Here is a 26,470-nt window from a genome sequence, read left to right as displayed (position 1 = left end):
TTTAATTTCCCCAAAAATCATCAGAGCTCCTTATAATCCAGTGCTCCTATGTATGAATTCTACCAGTCAGGAGCAGTAAAGTCATTCCGCTGAAGTACAGAGTTATACAGGAGTTTCAGTTTAGTTTTCCAGCACCAATTCTGGAGCAGTATTAGCATTAGCCACTTACTGTGCTAAGCGCTAGCTCCTTCGCCGTGTAGAGTCGGGTATATCAGACTGTAGTCTGCATGTTTACTGTGTTGAAACAAGTTACATGAGACAAACCGCTAACTGATTGCGCCATGGCTTACCAGAACACTCATGGCTCCTCAGTTTAGCACTGTTGGGTGCCATTTACTAGCACTAACCATCATGGCTATTGCTAGTGGTTAGCCACTTATGCTAATGCTAATGCTGCTGCACCCAGCCTTAGTGTAAATCTGGAAATCTAAGTTTACTGTAAATAAAACGTCTTTTTTCTTCTTCTCCTTACATTTTCATTCATTTTTTGTCTTTAAATGTAGAGAAATATAAACATATACCATTCCGACACCCTATTGGTTTATACTGTGATCCATCACACCTGAACACATCGTGCCCCCCCCCCCCCACACACACACTCCAGCAAGAACATAGCATGTAGTCTAGTATGAAGATGATCCTTACAGAGACGCTTGAGAACTCCAGTTTTACAAACGCCAGTCCAACTAAGCTTCTTTAATATATTTACATTCTTCTGTATATAAATACCATACATTTACATTCATTATATGGGGCATATATGCAGCTGAATCACTAGTGAACAGCCTAGTGCAAAATCCCAAATTATATTATCAACATTAACATTTTAATATTTTAACTTTATAGTCATTGTGGCTTTTAGTAAAATGTGTTTTTGGGAGGGGGGAGGGGGATAGTGCACTATAGGACTCTGTGGGTGTGGCCTAAGCTTTTGTCCTTAATGGCTTTTTTTACCCTTACATTATTTTTACTTAAAGAGTAAAAAGATTGAGTTGATACGTTTTTTTTATCTTCTACAGAAGTATTTTATTAAACCCTAGTATCTATACTTCTACCTGCAGAGTAATGGATGGAGATACTTTTGACACTTTTGTATCTCCAGTGCTGGAGTTTGGAAAAACAGATTCTGATCAAGAGCACATCAGTTTCACCATCACTGTCCAAACTTATCACTGTCTGACTGTAACTCAGACCACCTGATGTAATCCTGACTTCCTGCTGGTCCATTCACCACGAAATCCTGATACAATACAAGTCCAGATGCACATTATATCAGAAAGTGAAAAACAGATAGCAACAATATTAGTTTCTTCATCGATAGAACTTCTTAGAATCCTTAGAAAGATTCTTAGAAAGATTGTTAGAAAGATTCTGAATACATCAAAAAGTAAAAATCAACAGCCCTGAGTTCCTCCTCTCCTCTCTGATGAAAAACGTCTTATTAAACGTTGACAGCAGTCGCAGTGTGATGTGCAGCAGGCAGTAGGAAGCAGGTCAGTGGAGTGTGATTGTGAATCAGTCATAAATTGCATAACTAGGCGGATTCCTGATGTCATTTAGGAAATCCTGTCTGTGTAGCAGAAACTCTTTAAAGTAGGGAGTGATGAATTAAAGACACAGCACTGCTTTATTCAGACCCTCTGCAGAAACCTCACCTATAAACACTAAAACAGATGAGATTTCATTACATTTATATTTAGAATGATTTAGAGAAAAATATATATATACTTTAACATATACTCAATTTTTACATTGAGTTAAATGTGTGATGAATGGACTGAAAGAAATGTTCAAAAATGTACAATACGTCCACCTAATTGTTATATACCTTTCAGGATACAGTCAATTATTTATATATTTATATAATAATAATACATAAAGTAAATGTTGTAAGCATTCTGGATATAGTCCATACTATATACTGATGCTACCCTCAATCATACATTTTCAGTATGTTTATTATTAAGTTATTATAATGTTAATTGTTGAATAAAGCATTTTTATTAAAAATAAAAATAAAAAAAACAGGAAAAATCGTTCATCTTTATATAACACTAGCAATAAGAGGCTACAAAGAATAAAAATCACAATGAAAATGATTTTATTTTATTTTCAAAACGGAGAGACAATGCGATGTACACAAATAAATAGGGGCATTAATCCAAGTTTACTTCAAAATATTTTTCCCAAATATTTCTAAATTCTAAAGTTAGTTTAATAATATTACAATAACTTTATTTTTACATTTAAATCAGTAATAATATATTTATATTAACTGAGTTAACTAATTAATAAGATAGTATTAATGAAGGACAATTCTACTTTCAATTCTACACCAGGTTAATTAGACCCAGGAGCTGTAATATATTTACAGTTAAATATATAACAAAAAAAATTATTGTCCAAAATTGCAGGTTTACAGGAGATGAAACAATTTTTTTTTCATTTTTTTGACACATAAAAAACACATGAAACAGCTGTCATTTTGATATTATGTCAAAAAACAACAAATATGCACATAATATATTTTAGATTAATTAGTTTCATGTGATGACATAAATACACAGATTTTAAAAGCACGTTATGGAAATCACTCACTTGAAAAAAAAGCACAGCAGAAAAAAAAACCCACATGAAAAATGTAAAAGTGCTTCTAGTGTAAAAAGAAGTCCGGATGTGGAAACAGGTGTGAAAAAACACGTCTTAAAAACCCTCTCTGATTATTCACATGTGGCTCATCTGTAAGGGTTTAAATTTGGTCAGTCAGCTGAACTAATGACTCAAAGCTGAAAGTGTAAATTTCTAATGTAAATCGTGCTCTCTTCTAATGATCACTGCAGCCCTTCAGAGTTAATCCCCTCAGGATTTACTGCAGTTTTCAGTGTGTTGGACTCATTAAGGGACAGTAATGCATCACATGTACCTTTTCTCATGGTTTTAGAGCAGCTGTTTAGCAGCCAGACAAAATATTAATTTCTAAACTTTTGAATCAGAGTGAATAAACAGCAGGTTTTGGGCTGAATGCCCTGTCAAGATGATCTGTATCAAAGTAGAGACGCTTTAAGAAGATGAAAGTTCACAGGAAGTTGCGTTTTCTGCCTGTTAGAGGTGTGAAAGTAGACCTGGTGTCAGGCTTGGCCTGATTTAACGTGAACATCAGTACAGTACAGTACAGTACAGTACAGTAAAGAACAGTACAGTACAGTACAATACAGAACATTAGAGGACAGTACAGTACAATACAGTGGAGTTCAGTACAGTGCAGTAGAGTACAGTAAAGTACAGTACAACACAGGACTATACACTAGAGTACAGTAAAGGACAGTACAGCACAATACAAAACATTAGAGGACAGTGAAGTACAGTACAATACAGTACAGTATAGTATAATATAGTAGAGTATTGTACAACACAGTACAGTGCAGTACAATATAGTAGAGTATTGTTTAATACAGTACAGTAGAGTGGAGCACAGTACAATGCAGTATAGTGCAGTTCAATACAATACAGGACAGTAGAGTAGAGTGCAGTACATTTCATTTGCCCTGATTAAGTGCCAAATAACTATAATAAAAAAAATAAAATATTTTTTATTAGACAAAGTAATCGTTTCAGTCAATTTTAATCTATCCAAGTAATTCAAGGTCCTTTCTATTCACCCAAATCAATCTACATCGTTCTTTTTATTTATTCTTTACTTACTTATTTTTGTTGACCCAAGTAATTCTGTAACAGTTTTTGAAAGGTATAAAACCATTAATAGAAATGCATCAGGTTGTTTAATTGGTTCTTCAAATACAATGAAACCTATTTGTAGGTGTTTCTTCTTCTTCTTCTTCTTCTTCTTCTTCTTCTTCTTCTTCTTCTTCTTCTTCTTCTTCTTCTAAGCGTAGGTTTAGTAGTAGTACTAAACCAGAGAGAGTTAAGGAGTAATAAAATCCTTTTTTACCTTCTATACACAGTACAGAACCCTGTACACTTCACTCCTCCTGTTCTATTTCTCTCTTTCACTTCTTTCTCTCTCTCGTTCTCTTTTCTGTAGAGGCATAAATAGTGTTGGCATGGCCTGGCCTGCCCCCCTCCCTGGTTCTCTGGCCGGTCCCTCTGTCCCGGCAAATCTGCTGTTAGAAAAACCTAAAAATTCATTTAGACTGACCCCAAATCAGAGGGTGTCTGCACCGCGGCCTTTATTACACAGCGAGGATAACTTGTGTTGTGGAGGAGGATGGGGTATTATTATCTCTGCCTTACCCACCCAGCTATAAAAACTAGTGGTGCAGCATCTCTACATACATCTCTCTCTCTCTCTCTCTCTCTCTCTCTCTCTCTCTCTCTTTTTCTCTCTCTCTCTCTCTCTCTCTCTTTCTGCTGGCTGTACAGAGGGTCCACCTCTTCTCTCTCTCTCTCTATTTCACTCTCCTCCTTCCTGCCTGCTGCTCACCCACTTGCTCTCTGTCTCTGTCTCTCTCCACGCTGCTCTGCACGTGTGTGTGTGTGTGTGTGTACGCGAGTGTATGCGAGTGTGTGTGAGTGTGTGTGTGTGAGGGAGAGCGAGCGCTGTTGTTTCTGCCACTGTGCTGGATGATGTTGATGATGAGGATGATGAGGATGATGATGAGCCGGGGGGGAGTTTTGTGAATGGAGGGAGGATAACTGCATGAGTGAGAATGGATAAGGAGCGCGGGGTGAGCGAGAGTGGGAGATGAGACAGACAGATAGACAGACAGACAGACAGGGAGAGAGAGAGAGAGAGAGAAAGAGAGAGGGAGAGAGGGAGAGAAAGAGAGAGGACGCAACATCACTTTGTAGTCTCAGGATCATTCACATACGTTCCAGAGGAGGCTGGAGGTGAGTGTGTTTTCACCTACTTCAGAAAAGCTGTGTGTGTGTGTGTGTTTGTGTATGAATGTATATATGTTTGTGTGTATGTGTGAAGTGAAATTCAGTGTCTATATATATATATATATACTTTATATGTCTGTATATATACAGTATGTTACTGTATGTATAAATGTGCATGTGTATTTATACCGATAGACAGATAATTGTGTATATGATTGTATTAATGTATATATACATACATATATGTGTGTATTAGTGTATATATGTGTGTATATATGTGTGTATGTGTGTGTTAGTGCGTCAGGTGTAGGCACAGTGACAGTAGCTCAGTAGCTCTGGACGTGGTAATTTGGTGACTCACGCAGTTATTTGGGTTGTAACCTGCTGTAAACGCGTCTACAGTGATGAGTGTGTGAAGTGCCGGGACGCTGGTACAGCGGGTACTGCATGTGCCCCGTCCCGTCCAGTCCCCTGTCCCGTCCCCTGTCCCATCCCCCTGTCCCGTCAGAAGTTTGTCTTGAAGTTTCTTTGAGGACTTTATGTGTGTTTTATGATCAGTGTGTGAGCAGATGCTCTCCCTGTATCTCTTGGTATCTTGATGTGTTTGTGAAGAACTAAAGCTTAGCTTTGATGTTTGAGATCAAACACTGAACACTGATTATCACTACAGTGTTTCTACAGGAGATAAATGATGTAAAAGTATAAAGTATAGTACTCTTAATAATGTCATTTAATAATATATACATAGAAACCTAACTTCTTTAACTTTCAGTGAAAGTCAATGTAAAAAGAGATTTTTTTCACCGTCATTTCGTAGAATTTCTATTGGTTGATTCATCAAGAAATTATGTATAATTAAAATTATGTATGACTTCAATATTGTTGTTGCAATGTGTGCACATCATAGAAAAGTACAATCACTTGTCGAATTCCAAATAATATACATATATTTTTTACTTTTTAATATATTTTTTTACTTATTTGTCGCTTGATATAAAATGACCAGACAAAATGAACATTATATTAACGTTATATCCATATAACATAATTTATAATACACCAAACTAACATAAAGAAAATCATTAATATTATGATTATATACCTGATTTTTGACTTCTGGTGAAATATATTCAAATTTTTATGTTTTATGTTATTATTATTTTAATGTTGCATAAGAATAACAGAATATATTGTTGCTCTCCAATAAAAAACAGGTATCTAGAAGTATCTTTGTTATTTTTTGGATTTAAACACACAAACTTTCCCTTACACTGAGCCAATAAAAATTCTTCAAAATTCTTTAAAATGACCTGAAATAAACGATGTTTACATTTATTTACAATATAGAGCATTTATTTTATTTATTTAATTATCTTACCTGATTAACTCTTATTACTTGCAGATATACTATATCAGGTGTTGATATAATATTATAAAAAAGTTCAGCAAAGTTTTTAAAGGGCCAGATTTGTTACACTAAAATGTTCTCATAAATATTATGAAAACATATGACATTATATTAATTTGCATCATGTTATTAGAATATTTCTTATACAACATATACACCCGCTTAGACAAACACTTACGTTGGGGAAATGTTTTCAAAAAATTTTAATTGAAAGCATTTATACAGCTGTTAGATAATACACATAATAATTAATTTACTACTTTCCTTTATGTGACACATTTTTTAAACAAAAATTCATTCTGGAACATATATGAAATAATATGAAATATGCCTACCAACCTGCCTGTGTGTTAAATAACGTTAAATAAAATCAAGAACATAACCAAGAATATGTTTTTTTTAAGGAAAACTTGTTTAACTAAATGTTAAAAGTTAATGTTAACTAAAATTGTAAGCTAGCATATTGTTGCTTTTTAGCTTAATAAAATATTAATTAGAATGCAATAGAATAGAATAGAATTTGTAAATAAAATATTTTTTGACTTCCAAAAAAAAAAAAATTAATTAATTTTGGAGAAATATGGTTTTAAAATGACCACTCTGATATTATGTAGTGTGTACCATTTAATGTAAATTTAAATGATTTTTTTTTGTCAACGTAGATCATTTTAAATTATCTTATAAATAATATAAAATGTATTATTTTTTCTTTATTTTTTTTAAATGATGCCTAGATGTAAATTTGATCTAGGCCTTGTAGTGATTTTTTAATTTTTTTTGTACATTGCAAAAAAAACTATTAAAACTATTATAAGTTTATTACATTCTTATAAGCTGTAATAATATTGGTATAATATATTATGATTAAATATAGTAGTTTCAGCATTGAGCCTGTATATACAAAATACAGGAAATATCAAAACACGTGGCTGCATTAACTTTCATTATCATCATTATCACGCTCATCACTGCTTTACAGTTTTTTTATATATTATATATATAATATATATACACATATATACAGTAGTCTTGGTGCAGGCGTGAGGTAGTGTTGTTGCCGCCGGCAGGTAACAGCAGGTGTAAATGAGTGTTTGGGTGTGTTTGGGTGTTTGGGTGGGTGAGGCTCTGATGATGGGCTGTGTGCGGCGGTGCTGCTGCTCGTGTTCAGATCAGGAGGATTAGGCCAGACGTTACTCTGACCCTGTGTTTCCAGTATCTGCTGCTGCTCCTCACGAGAGCCTGGTGTGCTCACGATTATTTTCACACGTATAACAGCAGATTACAGGAGGAAGTTTTGGTGGAAATCTCACTGTTAAAACCAACATATCAAACTTTTCTCATTAAATATTCAACTTATTTGGTGTGCATACATGACGTCAGATACACAGACACAATATATACTTAGTTATAGGAAAAAAATAAATAAATATACAGTATACAGCAAACATTATCAAACATATATTTCAATAAATTGTTTTAAAATTCAATGTTAAATTACTGCTGCTTGAGCCAATCTTTACAGAAGGGGAAAAAAAACTTTTTTATTTACTTTTTTGGAGGCATTTCAGTATTCTATTCTATTCTATTCTATTCATCATACCATAAAGAACAACAGCCATATTCACACTGTGTAAAAAAAAAAGTAAAGTAATTATATTTTGTATCCAAAATTCTGCCTAATATAATGAAATTGACCATTTTAATAAATATCCATTTCCTTTTTTTCTAGATTTCTGCACAAAAAAGATAATGAAAATGTTCTGCTTCATTTTCATCCAGTACACTTTTAATGAAGTGTACATTGCTTATACACAAGTTCTGCATACAGTATATACTTTTTAAAAAATATGTTTAATATCATGAGAATATCGTGATTTTGATTTTTATCTCACCAAAAAAACACAGAACTATGTGAATAAAACACACTGAAATTGCTTTTTTAAATGTTTTAAGCAAAAACCCAAGAGTTTACCGTGCCGTCATTTCTGTCCATCTTTGTGCTGTCTGTGACCAAAAGCTAGTCGTGCGTTAATGTAATATACTGTATGTGTTGAGTGCCAGGCCTCATGTTGTAGGATATAAGAGCAAGTTACCTTTATTCTGTGTTTCTATTTGTCATAGTATGTATTTTTTATATATATATATGAACAAACTTAAAATTCTATATATTTACGACTTAACGCATATAGTTACGAGTCAACACAAAATACTGATTTGATTGAGTTAAGGTGAACCAATAAATATATTATAAATATATTATAAATATATGATATAATATATATTTATTTCAGTGTAGTATCTGTTTTTCTGTATACTTTATTATTCTCCTCCTTCCACTCTGTTCTTCTTCAATACTCAATATTCAAGAACCCATATAAATAGAAAACCTTTACAGAAATTCTGCTTTTACGGTATTATTTGGGTGATGGATCAGATACAGCAGTGCTGCTGGAGTTTTTAAACACATCAGTGCATCTGAGCATGTTGTAGCAGCTACTGAGTGAGGGAGTGTTTAAAATTACACTGTGTTTAAAAACTCCAGCAGCACTGCTGCTGCTACTGTATCAGACTGTTTTACTAGTCGGGTAAACTAGTTGGGTTAAATTTCCAACTTTAACCCAGTACCGCTCGTTTACAGTACAGCGCAGTACACACTTTGTATACCAAGTATACTATATATATATATATGTATTTGATCATATTCTTATTTAATATTATTTCCACCACGTCTCCCTTATGCACAAATGCTGCAGCAGCAGCGGCAGCAGCAGCTTCCCGGAGCTGAGGTTTAGCTTCATCTGCTGTTACCGAGCCGCAGCAGAGAGACGGTCATTACCCGTGTTACACCTGTCATTACCGCAGCGCTCGTCTCCTCCGTCTGAGAGACACATCAACAAAGTGGAGGATCCGAATCCAGAGCCATCTGTTCAATTATTATTGCAGAGCCATTGCTAAGACGGTGGCGGCGGTGGCGGCGGTGGCGGCGGCGAGCACCTGGTGGCTGTAAACAGCCTAAATAAGTGTCTATGCTAACGGCTAGCAGACTGAACCTACAGGTCACCCTCCAGCTCAGCCTTTGGAAAGGCCCTCAAATGATCTCCCTTAGGACCCACTAACCCAGCGCTGGATTGAGCCAATTTACCACCAGCTATTCCTCACATTCAGGTGCAGCCCAATACAAGACTTCCTGCTCTCTCTCTCTCTCTCTTTCTCTTTCTCTCTCGCGCTCTCTGTCTTTCTCATGTCTCTGTCAACACCCCTGTGTCTCTGGCACCCTGAGATATGATGAAATCTGTCTAAAAGATGTGGGCTGTTGTAACTGTTTTAACTTTTCTCAGAGTTTTTTTTCTGCTACTTTTGCTCTTAACTTTACTGGATGCAGCACGGGGTCAGTATTAGGGCTGCAAAGATTAGTGGCTACAGTATAATCAGCAATATTGATTATTTGAATTTGTTGACTACAGATTTAATTGTTGATTAATCGTTAATTTGTAATAGTAAAGCATTACACAAAGTGCTGGGGACAGAAGTGCAATAAGTGCTATAGCAGTTTGTTATGAATATCAGTAACATGAAAAGTGAATGAAGTGACAGTGTTGTTTAAATATGTAATTTGGGTCTCAGTACAATAACGTTCCTCCTTTTGCATCCCAGCATAGTCATTTAAATTTCCTACAAATTAACCTGTTATTAAAATACAGAGTTTTGTTAATGTTAATCTTCACTTTTTGCTCCTTTTGTAAATTTTATACCTTTAATAAAGTCTATTTTAATTGATAAATAATAAGAGCCTGGTGTGCACACGCATATTACACACATATTAGAGGAGATAAGAGGAAAAAAAAATAAATTTTCCTTATTATATTATTATATAGTTTTTAACGGGAAATAAATATATAGTATTTAACAAATATATTTTATATATTTCTAATCATTTATATTTTAGTTTTAAAATTAATATTAAACTACTGTTGTTTAAGCCAAACTTAAAAGAAGGGAAAAAATCAATCTTTTTAAACATGTTCAATAAAAATATACAATAAAAAATATTATATTGCCTCCATATTTAGCTTAAAGGTAAAGCTTGAACTTTAGTCCACGCTGTCACTGTAAAATATTACGCTAATTAAAATGATTTGATACAATCCAACACAAACAGAAAATGAATAGTCTCTATAAATAATTTAACATCAACCACGTTTCCATTAAATGCAATTTTTCAATAAAATTGTCCACCCTGTCGAGCAGCTTTCCCTCACAGGGTGGACAAATTGATGGAAATGAAAATTAAAAAATAAAGTGATTAAGCTGGAAAATAGGATTTCTATACAGTCTGAAGAATTAAAAATCTTAAAAAATGTCTGTTTTTATTTATTTTAGTGGGAAAGTTTATTTACAAAGGTTTATTTATTAAGGAGGAAAATCACAGTATTCTGATAATGACCTCAAACGTCCACGTCGTCCACTTGTATTGTCCACTCCTCCTTTTTAACCAGTGATAAAAGTGATAAAAATGATAAAAGTGCTAAAAGTGATAAATCAGCTCTCGGCTCAGATCAGGCGTCGGTATAAAGAGCTCTGAGTTTCTTCTGTCCTCAATCAGCAAAACAGAGAAACAGAGACGAGTGTTATTTCCACAGATCAGAGGCAGAACCTGCCGGAGACGTAACTCATGTTTTTACTCGATTTAAGTGACATTTAGGTTTTGAGGTAACCTCAATGTTCGGGTTTCTTCTTTCAGAATCATCAAAGATTATTACTCATAATTTCTGTATCGTTTAGAACCTGGTTATAACAGTGAAAAACAGCGCAGTCATCCCAAAACATCCCAAAACTAACAAATCTGTGCATCCAAAACAAATATATTAAATATATATATATATATTTAATTCTACTTTACATTGAATCTATTGCTGAGAGAAGTATTTCCAATAGAATAGGACTCTCTGAAGCAGGTGACCTACCGAGCAAACACAAACCATCACCCTGGGTTTGAGTTAACCTCAGTTTTTCGCATTTCATCAAAGATTATTACTCATAATTTATGTATAGTATGTAGAGAAACAGTGTAAAAAAATTAAAACCTTCCAAAACAAATTATTCTGTTAGTATATGCGAATATATATGAATATTTGAGAATATTTATGAAATATTATGCGAGTGAAGAAGTTGCCAGTAGAATAGGACTCGCTAAACCGAGTAAACACTTCTCATTTTTCAGAAATCATCAAAGATTATTACTCATAATTTCTGTATCATAAAGAACCCGGTTATAGAAGAAAAACAGCTTAGAAAATCAAAATCATTCCATAACCTTTAAATCTGCATGTTCAAACCAAATATATGACCATATATTGGTTCAACCAAGCTGAACAAACTATTTAATTTAACTTTACATATTTACATGTTGCCAACTATTTAAAATTGAACATCCTATATAATTTAGTATTACTTACATTGAAAGTATTGCTGACACAGATCTACACATGCGAGAGAAGAAGTATATAGGACTCTCCAAACCGAGTGAACATGAAGCTGGGTTTTGAGTTAACCTCAGTTTTTCACCAAGTTTCATCTTTCAGAAATCATCAAAGATTATTACTCATAATTTCTGTATCGTAGAGAACCCGGTTATAGAAGAAAAACAGGACAGAAAACCTAAAACATTCCCAAAACCTTTAAATCTGCATGTTCAAACTAAATAGCATCGCTGTCCAACGAAAAACAAGTATCTATATATTTTTTTATTACATAATTTGAACAGACAAACTGTCCCTGTGACACTGCGCCAGAATTTCTTGATGAACGGACCAATAGAAATACTTCAAAATGACCTGAAATAAACTCTTTTTACATTGACTTCTATTAAAAGTTTATGCTGTTTTGGAGATACTTGTTTTTCATTGGATAGCGACGACATATGACCACACTGTAAAAATTAACAACATTTGAGAAAACTCTACATTTTTAGGCAACGTGCAGCAGTAATTTTTTTGAGTTTTGAGGTCAAATCAAACTTTTACAAAAATAATTTAAAAATAGTTTTTTTAAATGTTTATATGTATAAAAACTCATATTTCATCTTTCAGACAGCATGAAAGATTATTATGTAGAACCTAGTTACTGGAGAAAAACAGCGTAGAAAAGGTCTTAAAACATTTAAATCTGTGTCAAAAATAAATGTATTTATTTTAAATAATTCAATATATTTTATAAATATTGCAAGTAGAATGGTCATATTATCACCTGTTGATCTAATGCCAGATATAATGAGTATTTTGGGATGAGCTCATGTCTTTTTAACATCCTTGATTTTAGAAGAAACACTGAATAATAATGAATAAGTGTCTCAATACTTTTGTGCATTTTTCTATAGATATTTGTGTATATTTTGTTAATATTTTATTAGTAATGGATCTTCTCAGAGATTAAGGCCCTGAAATTCGATCCTTAAACAATAAGACTGTCATATACTGTACTGTATATTCCACAGTGTCGCATGCTGAGTGATAGCGGACCTCAGTAATTAGCTCCCTGATTTAATGCGCAATTTAATTGGGATTATAGTAAGACAGTATTGATTGCTTTGCTCTGAGCGAAGCTTCTTTTCTTTCCTGACACTGTCAACAAGTCTAATCAGGTTGGGAAGAGTGTGTGGACGGCAAGAAATGATATCTTGTCAAGTGATGCAGTCTGGAATTAAGTGGATATATGGACTATTTCCATTATTGCTGGACATTTATGTTTGATAAGGAACATTACTGTAAAACATAAAAGTAATTGTAATAGAAAATATAAAAAAAATATTTTTTAAAAATCTGCTAACATCAAAATATAATGAATAAAATCATAATATTTTAAAATTGGCTCTTTCCTAAACTTTTAAACTATTTTAAAATCTATATTTTTCTAAATACAAATCAAACAGTTCATCTCCTCCAAACCTTTAGTTTTATTATGTTTATGTTTTTTTTTTTTTTTTTAAACCTGCAGAATTGATTTGGGTTGATTACTTATTGATTGTTAATGTTCTGAAATAATATTCAGGGTGTAAATAACCTATTTTACTGCATAAAAAATATATATTTTTTGTTTTTTTATCACCTACACCTGTAGAAGTATGCAGAACAATGCATTTTAAGGGGTTTAAGGTTGTTTTAGGATAATTGGAGTAGTATTTTTATTAATTAATTTTTATTTTATCAGAGAAATTAAATTTTGATTAAAGTAAGCAATAAATAGAAATACAATTCTGTGACCAAATGAAAAAAGCAGTTATTCAGCAGAATTTTTTTTTTTTTTTGTGCATGTGTGTGTGTGTGTGAGTATGTGTGTGTGTGTGTGTGTGAGTATGTGTGTGTGTGTGTGTGTGCGGTCTGTAGGTCGTTACAGTGGGAAAGCAGTGCCCTCCTTCCCTCTCCGAGCATGTGTCACATCCTGCCCCCATCCTACACACACACACACACACCCCTACACACACTCTGTAATTATGGGAGTGTATCTGTGAGGACAGGGGCGGGCCGGAGAGGCCAGTTAGGCAGCTACAGAAGTTGCACGTGTTCCCAGAGTGGGTGGGATCTACTGTTGTTTTTAGCTCTAAATGCCTGTTTGACTTGGCTGGATTTTCCAGGGAGGGGCACCTTTTTTGCGTAACCTGTCAGGGAACTTCTGGGGACATCGGATCCCATCGCTCTCCCTCCTTCCCTTCTCTTCTTCTGTCTTCTCTCTCCTCTTTCTGATACAGTACAGGCCAAACATTTGTACACACTTTTTTAAATGTGTTTTCTTTATTTTCATGACTGATATTTACTATATTGTAGATTCTCACTGAAGCATCAAAACTATGAAACATGAACACATGTGGAGTTTTATGTACTTAACAAAAAGATATATATATATATTTATATTCTAGTTTCTTCTAAATAGCACCCTTTGCTCTGATTACTGCTTTGCACACTCTTGGCATCATTCTCTCAATGAGCTTCTTCAAGAGGTGGCCACCTGAAATGAAATGGTTTTCCAACATGTCTTAAATGAAGGAAGGAGTTCCCTGAGGTGTTTATTAGCACTTGTTGGCTCTTTGTCTTCTTCACTCTGTGCTCCAGCTCACCCCAAACCTCAAATTTGGATTGGGTTCAGGTCCGGTGACTGTGGAGGTTCAGCTCATTTTTTGTTAAGTACATAAAACTCCACATGTGTTCATTCATAGTTTTGATGCTTCAGTGAGAATCTACAATGTAAATAGTCATTTACATTGCTTTACTAAAATACATACAAAATTAGTTTTTGTTTGATTTTATCAAATTGAAAACTCTGGAATATAATCAAGAGGAAGATGGATGATCACAAACCATCAAACCACCAAACTGAACTGCTGGAATTTTTGCACCAGGAGTAAAGCAGCGTAAAGTTATCCAAAAGCAGTGTGTAAGACTGGTGGAGGAGAACATGATGACCACAAAACAGAATCCAGAATACTCACAGTACACACATTTCCTATATATTACAAATAGTAAATTGCCTATAGTCAGACACATTGATAAGCCTGAATGGCTCAGTATGATCCATCCTATACAGTACTTCTCAGATTTTTACAAATATAATGTCTGTTTTTATACTAGGACAGTTTTCCTATATTCAATTTGACTTAAACAATCACAATATATCACAGTGGGGAAACATAAGCGTGGGTGTACTCGGGTGTAAGTTAACAGCAATGCATCGCTTTTTAATACACTGTAAATCAGGAAATAGGAATGAAACTATTTAAATGATATATCATATTATTATAAGGGCATGCTTGAGTCATATAGGACTGGAAAAATGATCTTTTATACGAAAAACTTTTTCACATTAACTTATCACATGCTTGTAATTGGCTTTTTGAAACTGATTTTTTTAGACTTTTTCACCTTGTGTTTTTGAACAAAACAGAATACTCCCAGTACACAGTATTTTTCTTATATATTCTGTACAGTAATTACCCATAGTCAGACACATTGGCAAGCCTGAATGGCTCAGTTTTATTATGGCTCAATGTGGAGACTTCTGAGGACATCATATCCCATCATTCTCCATTCTTCCGTACTCTTTTTCTGTCTTTTCTTCTCTTATATTATCTTATTTTATTTTATTTTCTCTTGCATTTGATCAGTATGAGCATTTTTATACAGTACACGTACAGTAGAGCAGTACAGCGGTGCAGATCCATGGCAGGGTTCTTTTACAGGCAAAAACTTCTGCATTTTACAGCTGATTGAAAGAGATTGGAAGAGGCCAAACGCCCTGCACAAAAACACCCACATTATTTCCGATATTGCATAGAGTAAACTGCCCAACGTCAGACATATTGAAAGCCTGAATGAGTAAAAGGAGTGAAGGAGTGAAGGAGTGAATGGGTGTCGTGTGAGGAGCGAGACTCGGAGAGAGAAAGCCATTCAGACGAGCCAAAGAAATTCGCCATCCTTCATCTCAGCCCAGACGTCCACATCCCTCCGCTGAATGCATGCGATTCTTCCATTTGTGTAAATGACATCCCCACCCTCCTCTCTCTTAAGGCTGCTCGTCGTGTTTGGTATACAGTTCTCCTCATTTAAAGATGCTTTTTTTTCTCTTTTTTACCGGACTATATGTCTAACTGGTAATTATAGCAACCGTCTCCTAGCAACAGCGCCAGGGATATGCAACAGTTGATTGGTAAGTGCTTAGATTTGATCGTGCACGAGGAGATACAATGAGAAAGGAAAGCCTGGTCGACGGTGGAAAAAAAAAACACTCGTGGAGAAGCGGTGAGCGTTCGGCGCTCAGAGCAGCCAGTCAACAACCTCGGTTTGGGCTGGGCGTCTGAAAGCATCCCTCCGAATGCCTGCAGTGACCGCCAGAACAGACACACTGAGATTATGCCTCTATTCATAGCCGTGAATGAAGGACAATGCTGCCAAATAGCTCCTTATAAAGTCGCCATACACATTTTCAGGGAATCCGCAGGTACAATCCAGCTCCCATTCATCCAACCTGGTGCTCTGAATGAAGCTCTGAAACTCACACTCACAATGCTCATATGTAGTTATCAGACTGTCTTAAAAAACCCGTAACCCCTTGCTAAATTTCCTTCAGGATTAATAAGTTTAAAGTACCTACAGGCTACAGGTGTAGGTGATACAAACCTACAACCCTTTTTTCTGCAGTAAAATATATTTATTTAAAATTATTCATATTCTGAAAATGTCAAGGGGTTTGAAATCTTCTACAGGACACTTGAAGAAGCTGCCTGTACACTTTCTCTCTACTCCACTTAATACAGTAATAAAGTAATTCCAGATCAGTAACAGGAATCAACCCACATTCTGCAGGTTTGAAAAAAGACGAAAAAAACAGACAAACAAAAAAAACTAAAGGTTTGGAGGACATGAACTTTTTGATTTTTTTTTTAAATATTGACAACAAACAAACAAACTATAAACCAAAAACAGGAGCTCTGAAAGATAGGAAAACATACACAACCTGAACCGACGTAAAACAAACAAGAACCGACAACTCAGAGTGACTATAAATTCACACAGACAAACAAGAAACACCTAAGAGAGGTTAACAAGGGGGCGGAGCTACAAATGAAACACAGGGGAAAACACAGAGAGAGCAGTAAAAACACGGAGACAGACAGACATTATTTAAAAATGAATTTCAGGAAAGAGCCAATTTTACAATTTAATTCATTATATTTTGACATTACTAGATGTACATAAATATATATGTTTGAAACTGTGTAAATCCTAAATCCCAAATAGTCCATATGGATTGGACGCCCATATTTAAAGGCTGTCTTTCTTTGGAGCTACCTACTTTTGGTAGCATACTGACCACTGCATACCAGGAACTTTCCACAAGACCAGCCAGGTGTTCTGAAGATTATTTCTCCACAAAAAAACTGCTTATAATCTGTAAACTGCTTTTACAGCTCGCAAATTTTCCTCCCAAAAGCATTCCCCCAAAAAGTTTGAAACCTGTTCCATATGCTATTTTTATTTGCCCCAGGACGGTGGGACGAGTTAGTCAGGACCCCTGATCAAAGAATCATTTACAAAAATACTATTTTATTATTTTATCTGTGAATATTGGTTTTAGACAGTGCTTCAGTGGTTTGGGTTTTAGTCAAGATTCTTTAGTCTCAGATTCTTACGCTCGTCCATTTTTCCTGCCTCAGCACATCAACTTCAAGAGCTGACTGTTCACTCGCTGCCTAATAATGAACCAGATACCAGGGAACTAAAAGTAGAATGGAGTAAAGTAGTCGCCAGAAAGTGTAGGTAGGTAGCACATGCAGTGGAAAAGCAAAGCACCAAAAACAACCACATAAAATACATAGTAAACATGACGAATTGAGGTTAATAATTAAACAAGCATAAAGTGGGTAGGGGGGAGAGGAAGCACAGTCAGCAAAACGTCTTTTCTCAGGTTTATAAACTAGAGCTTGACCCCCTTTGTCTTCCTGTGTTTTGTGTTTTGTCTGAAAGTCACCTAGACTACAAAAAAGAGAAAAAACATCTGTAGTTATACTTATTATCAGGCTTTAGACGCTGTGGTCTGGGGATTGTAAAAAAGACGCTGACAACAGAATTTATTCAAATACCACGGTATAAAAAAAGAGAAAGCGAGAAGTAAAGACAAAGCAAAGCATGGTCAGATGAATTCATCATTGGGTTCACAGGAAGTAATGATTACTAATTCATGTATGTACCTCTTGGTCATGCATGCACATGGTTATACGTGCATGCTTTGATTTAAGGAGGTTGTGTTCTCAGGGGAAATTGGAAATTGATGATGGTAATTTAAAGGTTTCTCTAAAGGTCACGACAGTTGGATGGTAACACCTATTCTTACTTTCGCTTTCTTCTTTTCTGTCTCTGTTCTTCATGCAGGTTCCTATGAGATTATGGCCCACGGCGAGGAAGACCTCATTGGGATCCCCTTCCCAAACCACAGCAGCGACGTCCTGTGCAGCTTGAACGAGCAGCGACGTGACGGTTTGCTCTGCGACGTTGTCCTGGTGGTGAAGGACCAGGAGTACCCCACCCACCGATCTGTGCTCGCTGCATGCAGCCAGTACTTCAAGAAGCTTTTCACAGTTGCAACAGGTGATGGTGACCTAAGCCAGCACGGCGTCTATGAGCTGGACTTCGTAGCGCCCGAATCGCTGACGGCCATTCTGGAGTTTGCCTACACATCAACGCTGACGGTGACGGCGTCCAACGTGAAGGAGATCCTGGGCGCGGCGCGGCTTTTGGAAATTCCCTGCATCATCAATGTTTGCTTGGAGATCATGGACACGGGGGGAGGGGGAGGAGGAACCGGAGGTGGAGAAGGAGAGGGAGAGGAGGAGGAGTTTGAGGAGGAGGACGAAGATGAGGATGAGGAGGAAGAGGAGGAGGATGAAATGGTGGAGGAGGCGGAAGATGAGTCAAAAGATGGCGAGGACCGTGATGAGGATGACATCAGCGAAAGCAGATCTGTACACGCAGATCTTATCGACAACCAGGAGAGACAATCTTCTAAAGGAGAAAGAGGTGCAGAAAGCCCAGCTTGCAGCTCCCAGCAGAGGGTGCACCCAGACCGAGAGCTGGCCACCTCCAGGCCTGACTCCCAGAGATGCCGATCGGGCACTCCAGAGACCTTTTCGGGCGACAAACCCAGGGATCAAGAGGGACTTGAAGGTAGAGCTCTGAAAGACTTCTCCATCGAGTCCCTACTTCAAGAAGGGCTATACCCAAAGATGCCAGGTCTGGAAAGAGGAGGGGCAGGCATTTCCTCACTGCTACCTGGATTCTATCCACCAATGTGGGCCACAGAGTTCCCCAGCTTCCCCCATCTTCTGGATCCCCATCGCCCACCTCACCCTTACCCCTCAGCTCCACTGGAGAGTGGCCCTTTAGACCTCGCCATCAAGAAAGAGGTCATCAAAGAGGAGCTGAAAGATGAGCTCCCCAGTGCTCTGCTCCACAGAGACTTTCTCAAAGACTTCATGAGCCCCGGAGTCGGCGTGGGCCCTGAACCTTCTCTCAGCCACATCAAAGACGAGGCAGACCTTCGTAACTACCTGAGCTTTCTCTCTGCGTCTCACCTGGGGACGCTGTTTCCCCCATGGCAGCTTGAGGAAGAGCGCAAGCTGAAGCCCAAAGCGTCCCAGCAGTGTCCCATCTGCAACAAGGTGATCCAGGGCGCGGGAAAACTACCTCGGCACATGCGGACACACACCGGCGAGAAGCCCTACATGTGCTCCATCTGCGAGGTCCGCTTTACAAGGTGAGACACTTCCCGACCACCTCCTGACCACCGCACACCTCAGGCCAGGCCAGGTAGTCCTCAGGTGGGCAGAATTTAGGGCAGGTGAGCCAAAGGTTCACTCCTCAGGGAATCTGACAGCAAGTATCACATGATCAACCTCGGAAAACACACTCGGTAGGTGTGTGGAGGTGAGATTCATGTCCTGTTGAGATTCAAGTGTAAAAGTCAAGGTGTTACATCCGTTATACAGTATATCCACTGACCCAAACTAGATTAGCCGTTTAAAATATCTTGTGCAGAGGCTCAGAGCTGGGGTCAAAGTTCAATTCCTGACTATTATATTTTTCATCGAAGCCTCCTTAAATTTCAGAATGATTGAAAAAAATAGGAACTAAATATTAAGGTGCAATTATAATAAGGAATTAAATTGGACTACTAATAGACTACTCTTCAAAACTGTGGAGAAACCCCTTAAGTTGATTTGAGGAACTTTTAAGTAAAGTTTTTTTTAGAACAAAATGTTTTTAAAGGTTTAAAGGTTCCTTAAAGCACCTTAATAAGTTCTTGAGCATCACGAGGAACTTTTAATTTTAAGCTTTTAACACTCAAAGCACAATAGTAGTAGTACTACAAGAAGTAGTACAAGTTCAACTATTCATAACTGGAAATTGTTGTGGGCAAATCGCCTTTATTGCTCATGCTGAAGAGGAACACATGTTATGACAGCATTGCTTCTTTAACTGGACCGGTTCAAAGGACATGCTTCATATTTTTAGATCAAAGTTTTCAAAAGCCTTTTGAAGGTCATATAGTCATAAAGCACAATGGCCTGAAATGAACGAATGGCATGAATAACAGGAAGGTCGGGGAGACGGCTCGACCAAACCATGTCAGTCTCTCAGGGAAAAGGTGTGAGAGCAGAAGAGCCCGTCAGATGTCAGCGCTGCACCCCACGCATGCAGATGCAATTGTGAAACACTTTGTGCAATGTTGTGGTCAACCTCCTTTAGAGGTAGCTTCAGAGAGGTTTCCATACTGTAATCAGTTGTAAAAAGAATACCACCTTCACTTCGCTCATTTCGCTTCTCGAGTGGGACCCACTGTACTACAGGATGACGGATGTGTCTCTCGGTCTCGGTGAAGAAAACTGAAAACCAAAAGCAGATCAGAGCGATTTGAGTGATTTGAGCGTTTTGATTTTAGCTGGTATCCCACAAAAAATATGTGATGTGATGTTCAGTCTCTTCCCTGACTGCCTGCTTATTAACCATACAATCCCACCAGCGAGTGTGTGAGTGTTTATGAGTGTGTGTGTGTGTGTGTGTGGGTAGCAGCTTTCAGCACCATTCGTCTTGAGGTTTAACAGGGATTGTTCAGCCACGAAAAGTATGCAAAGCTACCCTATCATTCCTAACTGTTGCAGGATAAACCCCAAAACCTGCTTGTTCAAGCCATTTCTTTGTTTTGGTTGAAATTATGTTGTATGTCAGTATGTCATAAATTTGGATTTGATACTTAATTAATATTGAACAGAACTTTTACTTTTTGACTTTAAATTTCTAGCTTTTGCTTTTAGTCAATATAAGAATTTATATAAGAATGCAATTGCTTTAAAAAGGCACAAAACCCTAACATTTATTCAACATTTAAACACATTTATTTTTTCATTAATAGCTGAAATGTGTTCCTTTAAAGTAATGAAACATACCAGTCCTGCCTTCAATTTTTGATGAACCTTTTCTAACCTTTTAAAACACTTTTATTGTGGTCAACCTCACAGGTTCAACTGTGCTTTAGGTGTGCATGAAGTGTCCGTGCACTTCAGCCCAATCAGCTCTCTTTTCTGCCAACGCTTCTAAACCCATACATCAAACAGTGCCCCTCCCAAACTACTCTTCATCCCATTTTTTTGTAGCATTTTTAAATTTGAGCTGAGAGTGGAGTCAGGAGGATTATTTACCCTTTATCATGTGATGCAATCTGATTGGCTACTAATTCAGAGTGATAATGCATAGAAGACAGTCACAGTCTTTCGATGTTTTATATTTTTCGTCATGTAACTTTTTTTGTTTAGTCAGGAATTAATTTTTTTGTTTTGTATTTTTGTAATAAGTTGTATTTTTGTACAGCATCAAAGAATTGACTCAAGAATTCAAGAGCTTCTACTCTTTCTACTTTCTCTAATTTTGAGGTTCAAGGCTGTTGAGCATCACGCTGTATTCACACTCCTGTTTACTCACCATCTGCCTTTCTTTCTCTCTCTTTTTTTTCACTCTTTTTCTCTCTCTTTCTCTCTCTCTCACCTTTAAGGCAGGACAAGCTGAAGATCCACATGCGTAAGCACACGGGCGAGCGGCCCTACATCTGCCTCCACTGCAACTCCAAATTCGTGCACAACTACGACCTGAAGAACCACCTGCGCATCCACACGGGCGTGCGGCCGTACCAGTGCGAGCACTGCTACAAGAGCTTCACCCGCTCCGACCACCTGCACCGGCACATCAAGCGCCAGAGCTGCCGCGTCTCGCGCCCGCGGCGGGGACGCAAGCCCTCCGCCTGGCGCTCCTCCGGCTTCCTCTTCCCGCAGGACGCCCACTCGCTCCAGGGGGAAAGGACCCTGCGGCTGCCTGCCCACGGCCCGCCTGTGCCGGGTCATCTGTCGGTGGCGGTGGCGGAGGCGCGGCCCCCGGCCGGCAGAGGGCTGGAGGACTTGGACGCGAGCAGCAGGGAGAGCCTGACAGACAGGAAGCTCATCTCAGAGGAGGTGGAGAGGAAGAGGGGGGTGTTCGCCTTCGCCCTGGCCAGGGAGGACATTCTACCGCACCCGCCGTTCTACCCCACCACCCCTGACCCCTGGACCATGAGACTGGAGCGAGCTCCGCCCATCCCAGAGGCAGCAAACTGACCCCGAGCGACCGGGTCTCTCGCGCACAAACTCTCTCTGAACTCTCTAAAAACTCTCTAAGAACTGAAGAAAGAAGATTCCTCAAAGATCTCTTAAACAATCTCTCAAACAATCTCTGCAAATCTACAGACTTTGGAAAAATCCTCGAAACTATTTGCCGATTGCAGCTTCCTAATGTGATTACAGGGATTTTAAATACTTCTTTAAACAAAAAAAACAATCAAAAGCGTTAATGATCTGGATGTATATTTGTATTTATGTTTGACTCTGGTGGTTTTACGCTTCTGCATTCGCTAACAAGGGTAAATGAAAGTGGGACACTTTAATCTGTCTGCCCACAGACTGTTATACGTGCAATCCATTTTTTTTCCATTCCAAAGTTCTGCAGGTAAGTCAGGTATCGAAGTGATTATAAACAAAAAAAAACATCAGAAACAATAAGCTAAACAAAACAGACAAAACAGACAAAAGAGACAAAAGAGACCGAGACGTATGCATCGCACCGTGCTTCAGACAAGCTACATTACTGTACATTACTGTTCCTCCGGCTTCAAGTGGAAACACTGTATATGTACGTCTATGCAAAAAAGAAGAGAAGAAAATACATGTTTAGACATTAAAATTTTAATTTAAATTTTCAAAGGTAACAAGAAACAAAATCAAGGTGTGAATAAATCTCATATTGATTTAAAATATCATGATTAGTCATGATATCATGATATTCCAATTTGCATTTTCCAAAAATAACAAATTAAGCATAACACAAAACACATTAATACATTTTTTAGTTTTCTGTCATTGTTTTTGCTGTTCTGTTGTATTGATTGTTTTTCTTAGAAAAACAAATCACAACAGAAATTCAGTATCACATGACAAAATATAACAAAGAGTATAAAGTATAAGATAAATGCAAAATTTTTTCTTATTTCTCGTTTTCTTGGATCGAACCATCCCTAGTTTACCCTTGATTAGCACCCGATGCTTTGTCTGCACTATTGTACATATTTTCTATGATGTTTTAATAACCTTATGGTGAAGTTGATAATTGTTGTAAAGCATTTTGACTTTTGAACATTGCGAAACATCCAAAGATGTGTTGTTTGAGAACAAACTTGAAAGTCTTTTTTCCTGAAATCACGTTTTTAAATACTTTTAAATCTCCTTAAAATTGCTCGACTAAATCTGTTTTTCTTTTTATTGTTATATTTTTTTTTCTTTTTTTTTTTTTTGCTATGATTTGCCGGTTGAAAGTGTCTTGCAGGTGCTCGTCTTGTACAGAAATTAAAACAGGGATTGTGTCCAACTTTTTGATATTATCCTTCCTCTTTTTATCTGAATGAATATTGTACGTCATTGTTGTCGGAACTGAAACGGAGAAAAAAATATTTTCATGCTATTTATGCATATTTAAATAGGCCTTGGCTATATTTTGCTAAGATGTTTTATAAAGACACTAAAATGATTGTGTCCTTGTTTGTATATAGGAGAGATTTGGCCTTTTGTAATAAGAGAACGTGTGTCTGTGTGCTGGTTAGGTTATGAATTTGCTCATTTTAAGCTTTTTAAGCTTTTTTGAACTGGAAATAATACAGCAGTCATCTCTGAACATCCCTCGCTTTCATTCTCTTTCTCTCTCTCTCTCTTTTTCTCTCACCGTCTAACACTTCCTCTCTGAAAGTGCAGATGACTTTCACGAGCTTCATCACAAAAAAGTGATTTTATTTTTTTTTTTGTTTGTTTTTTAGCTTTAAAACAATTGGGACAGAAATGAGGAAAAATAAGGAAAATAAGTTGATTTAATTGAGAAATTTTAGTGGGTTTAGTGAAGGTCTGCACTAAGTCTTTAGGGGACTTTGATACATTGATGAAAATATACTATTTTGCACTATTCGTTTATGAGAAAACTATAAAACTATTAAATCATTTATATAAGAATTTCCTGGGAAGTTAAATAAAAAAATGATAGAAATGACAGTCATGGACAATGTTTGAGACTTTACAGCACTTTACTGGTCTTATCAGAGATGGGTCTCCATCACTTCACAGTTGCTTATAATAAATGTGCGTTTCTGTTTTGTTTTGTATTTTAAACGTCATCCCTGGTAAACTGAACCAAATCAATGAATAAAAGGTGTGGAAATAAAATTAATAAAACAGCTTTTTGCAGACTGGTAATATGTTCTGTTCTTTATTATTTTGTCTTTGTGATAAAAATAAAATATATTATACCACAGTTAGTTCTGACCCTGCAATGTGATTGGCTGAGAGGTGTTCTATGAGTGCCGTTATCAGCCGGTAATGCACTGTAACCAAAGTTCTCCATGTACGTATTACTATGCCACATACAGGTAACCTAGCAACGATGCAGCAGCGCTTACAAGCCAAACAGCACAGCAGCTACAAACAGAGCAGCAATGGAACTATTTTAACTGGCGGAGTTTTTATAACCAAACAGATCCTATTTTCTCCTCCTCTTTAACTCTTTAAAATCTTTCACTAAACAGTGAAAATGGAACTGTGGTATTATTGCAATATTATACTCGAGGTTCGTGCTATAAGGTGTAATATTGGCACGGTACTCCTATGTTGTCACAACAGTCACATGCACTGTGGGCGCTGACTGACGGCATCCAGGACAAACCTGGAACTGAGCTTTATTCTTCAGACAAGCTCACAAGATCCCAACTACTTTCTTCACAACGATAAATTCTCATGTATGAACTGTATTTGTAGCTACTACTCTCTATTCTGCTTTGATCTGGCATTATTACAAGCAATTAAAAACTATGTAATGTTTTAAAATAAATAAATAAATAATGCTTTTAAATTATGAATTTAGGTGCTTAAACTGGTGTTGTGTTGAGTACTGCATATGCATAAAGAAATATTTACATTTACACTTTTGCATTTACGTATTTAGCAGACACACTTATCCAGAGCAAATTACAAAAGTGCTTCATTGATTGCTTTGAAAAATATCCATAATTAGTTAGTAGAAACTAAAATGAAGAGATAATAGACATTATCTAGCTTTGAATATGTTTAGACACCTAGGAGAAAATTGTTAGTTTAGGAATATTATAATATAATATTATAATACTGTCACTGTCAACCTTTTTGTCATAACATATAGAATATAGTTTGGTTAAACTGATGTCCACATTTCATAGTGAATGTTTTAATAGAAGCTCTTGCAATAATTGGGTCAGAATCTCCAGAAGACTAAAAAGGATGGCAAACATTGTTTTATTTTTTTTTTACTATTCATTATATTTGTAACATTTGACAATAAAGGTTATATATATATATATATATATATATATATATATATATATATATATATATATATATATTTATATATATTTATTTATATAATATATATATAATCTCTCAATACACTGTTATCATATTTTAAATAATCAGCTTCATTACTTACTTAGTTAATTGATTACTATATATATATTTATATATATACTTATATATATATATATATATATATATATATATATATATATATATATATATATATATATATATATAAAACTTTAGAAGTATGATGGATAATCACAATCCATCAAATCAAGCTGAACTGCTTGAATTTTTACACCAGGAGTAAAGCAGCATAAAGTTATCCAGCAGTGTGTAAGACTGGTGGAGGAGAACATGATGCCAAGATGCATGAAAACCACACGGATATTCCACCAAATATTGATTATTTCTGAACTCTTAAAACTTTATGAATATGAACTTGTTTTCTTTGCATTATTTGAGGTCTGAAAGTTCTGCATCTTTTTTGTTATTTCAGTCATTTCTCATTTTCTGTAAATAAATGCTCTAAATGAGAATATTTCTATTTGTAATTTGGGAGAAATGTTGTCTGTAGTTTATAGAATAAAACAACAATGTTCATTTTACTCAAACATAAACCTATAAATAGCAAAATCAGAGAAACTGATTCAGAAACTGACGTGCTCTCTTAATTTTTCCAGAGCTGAATGAATAGAAATGCTCCAAAACAATGTAGGATAAACTCT

At 36.4% G+C, this 26,470-nt stretch overlaps 2 protein-coding genes across 3 annotated transcripts in view; one reads left to right on the top strand and one right to left on the bottom strand.

The window, feature by feature from the left end:
* The window catches only part of LOC103033086 (zinc finger and BTB domain-containing protein 7C), a 45,069-nt gene extending 20,458 nt beyond the window's left edge, over positions 1–24,611 (top strand). Inside the window, exons 1-3 of one of the 2 annotated variants that reach the window (XM_007252771.3) lie at positions 2,411–4,848; positions 18,169–19,549; positions 21,842–24,611. In XM_007252771.3, coding sequence (XP_007252833.3) covers positions 18,183–19,549; positions 21,842–22,436 — 1,962 coding nt within the window. In that variant the 5' untranslated portion in view covers positions 2,411–4,848; positions 18,169–18,182 and the 3' untranslated portion in view covers positions 22,437–24,611. Of the gene's footprint in view, positions 1–2,410; positions 4,849–18,168; positions 19,550–21,841 lie in introns of those variants that run through there. The other variant, XM_007252773.3, reaches the window with a different exon arrangement.
* LOC103035651 (homer scaffold protein 1) overlaps positions 1–26,470 on the bottom strand; it is a 263,702-nt gene that overhangs the window by 42,353 nt on the left and 194,879 nt on the right. The window lies entirely within an intron of this gene.

The sequence above is a fragment of the Astyanax mexicanus genome, chromosome 17 (assembly GCF_023375975.1).
Source record: "Astyanax mexicanus isolate ESR-SI-001 chromosome 17, AstMex3_surface, whole genome shotgun sequence".
In the NCBI taxonomy this organism is placed as follows: domain Eukaryota; kingdom Metazoa; phylum Chordata; class Actinopteri; order Characiformes; family Acestrorhamphidae; genus Astyanax; species Astyanax mexicanus.
This window is presented reverse-complemented; position numbering and strand designations above follow the sequence as displayed.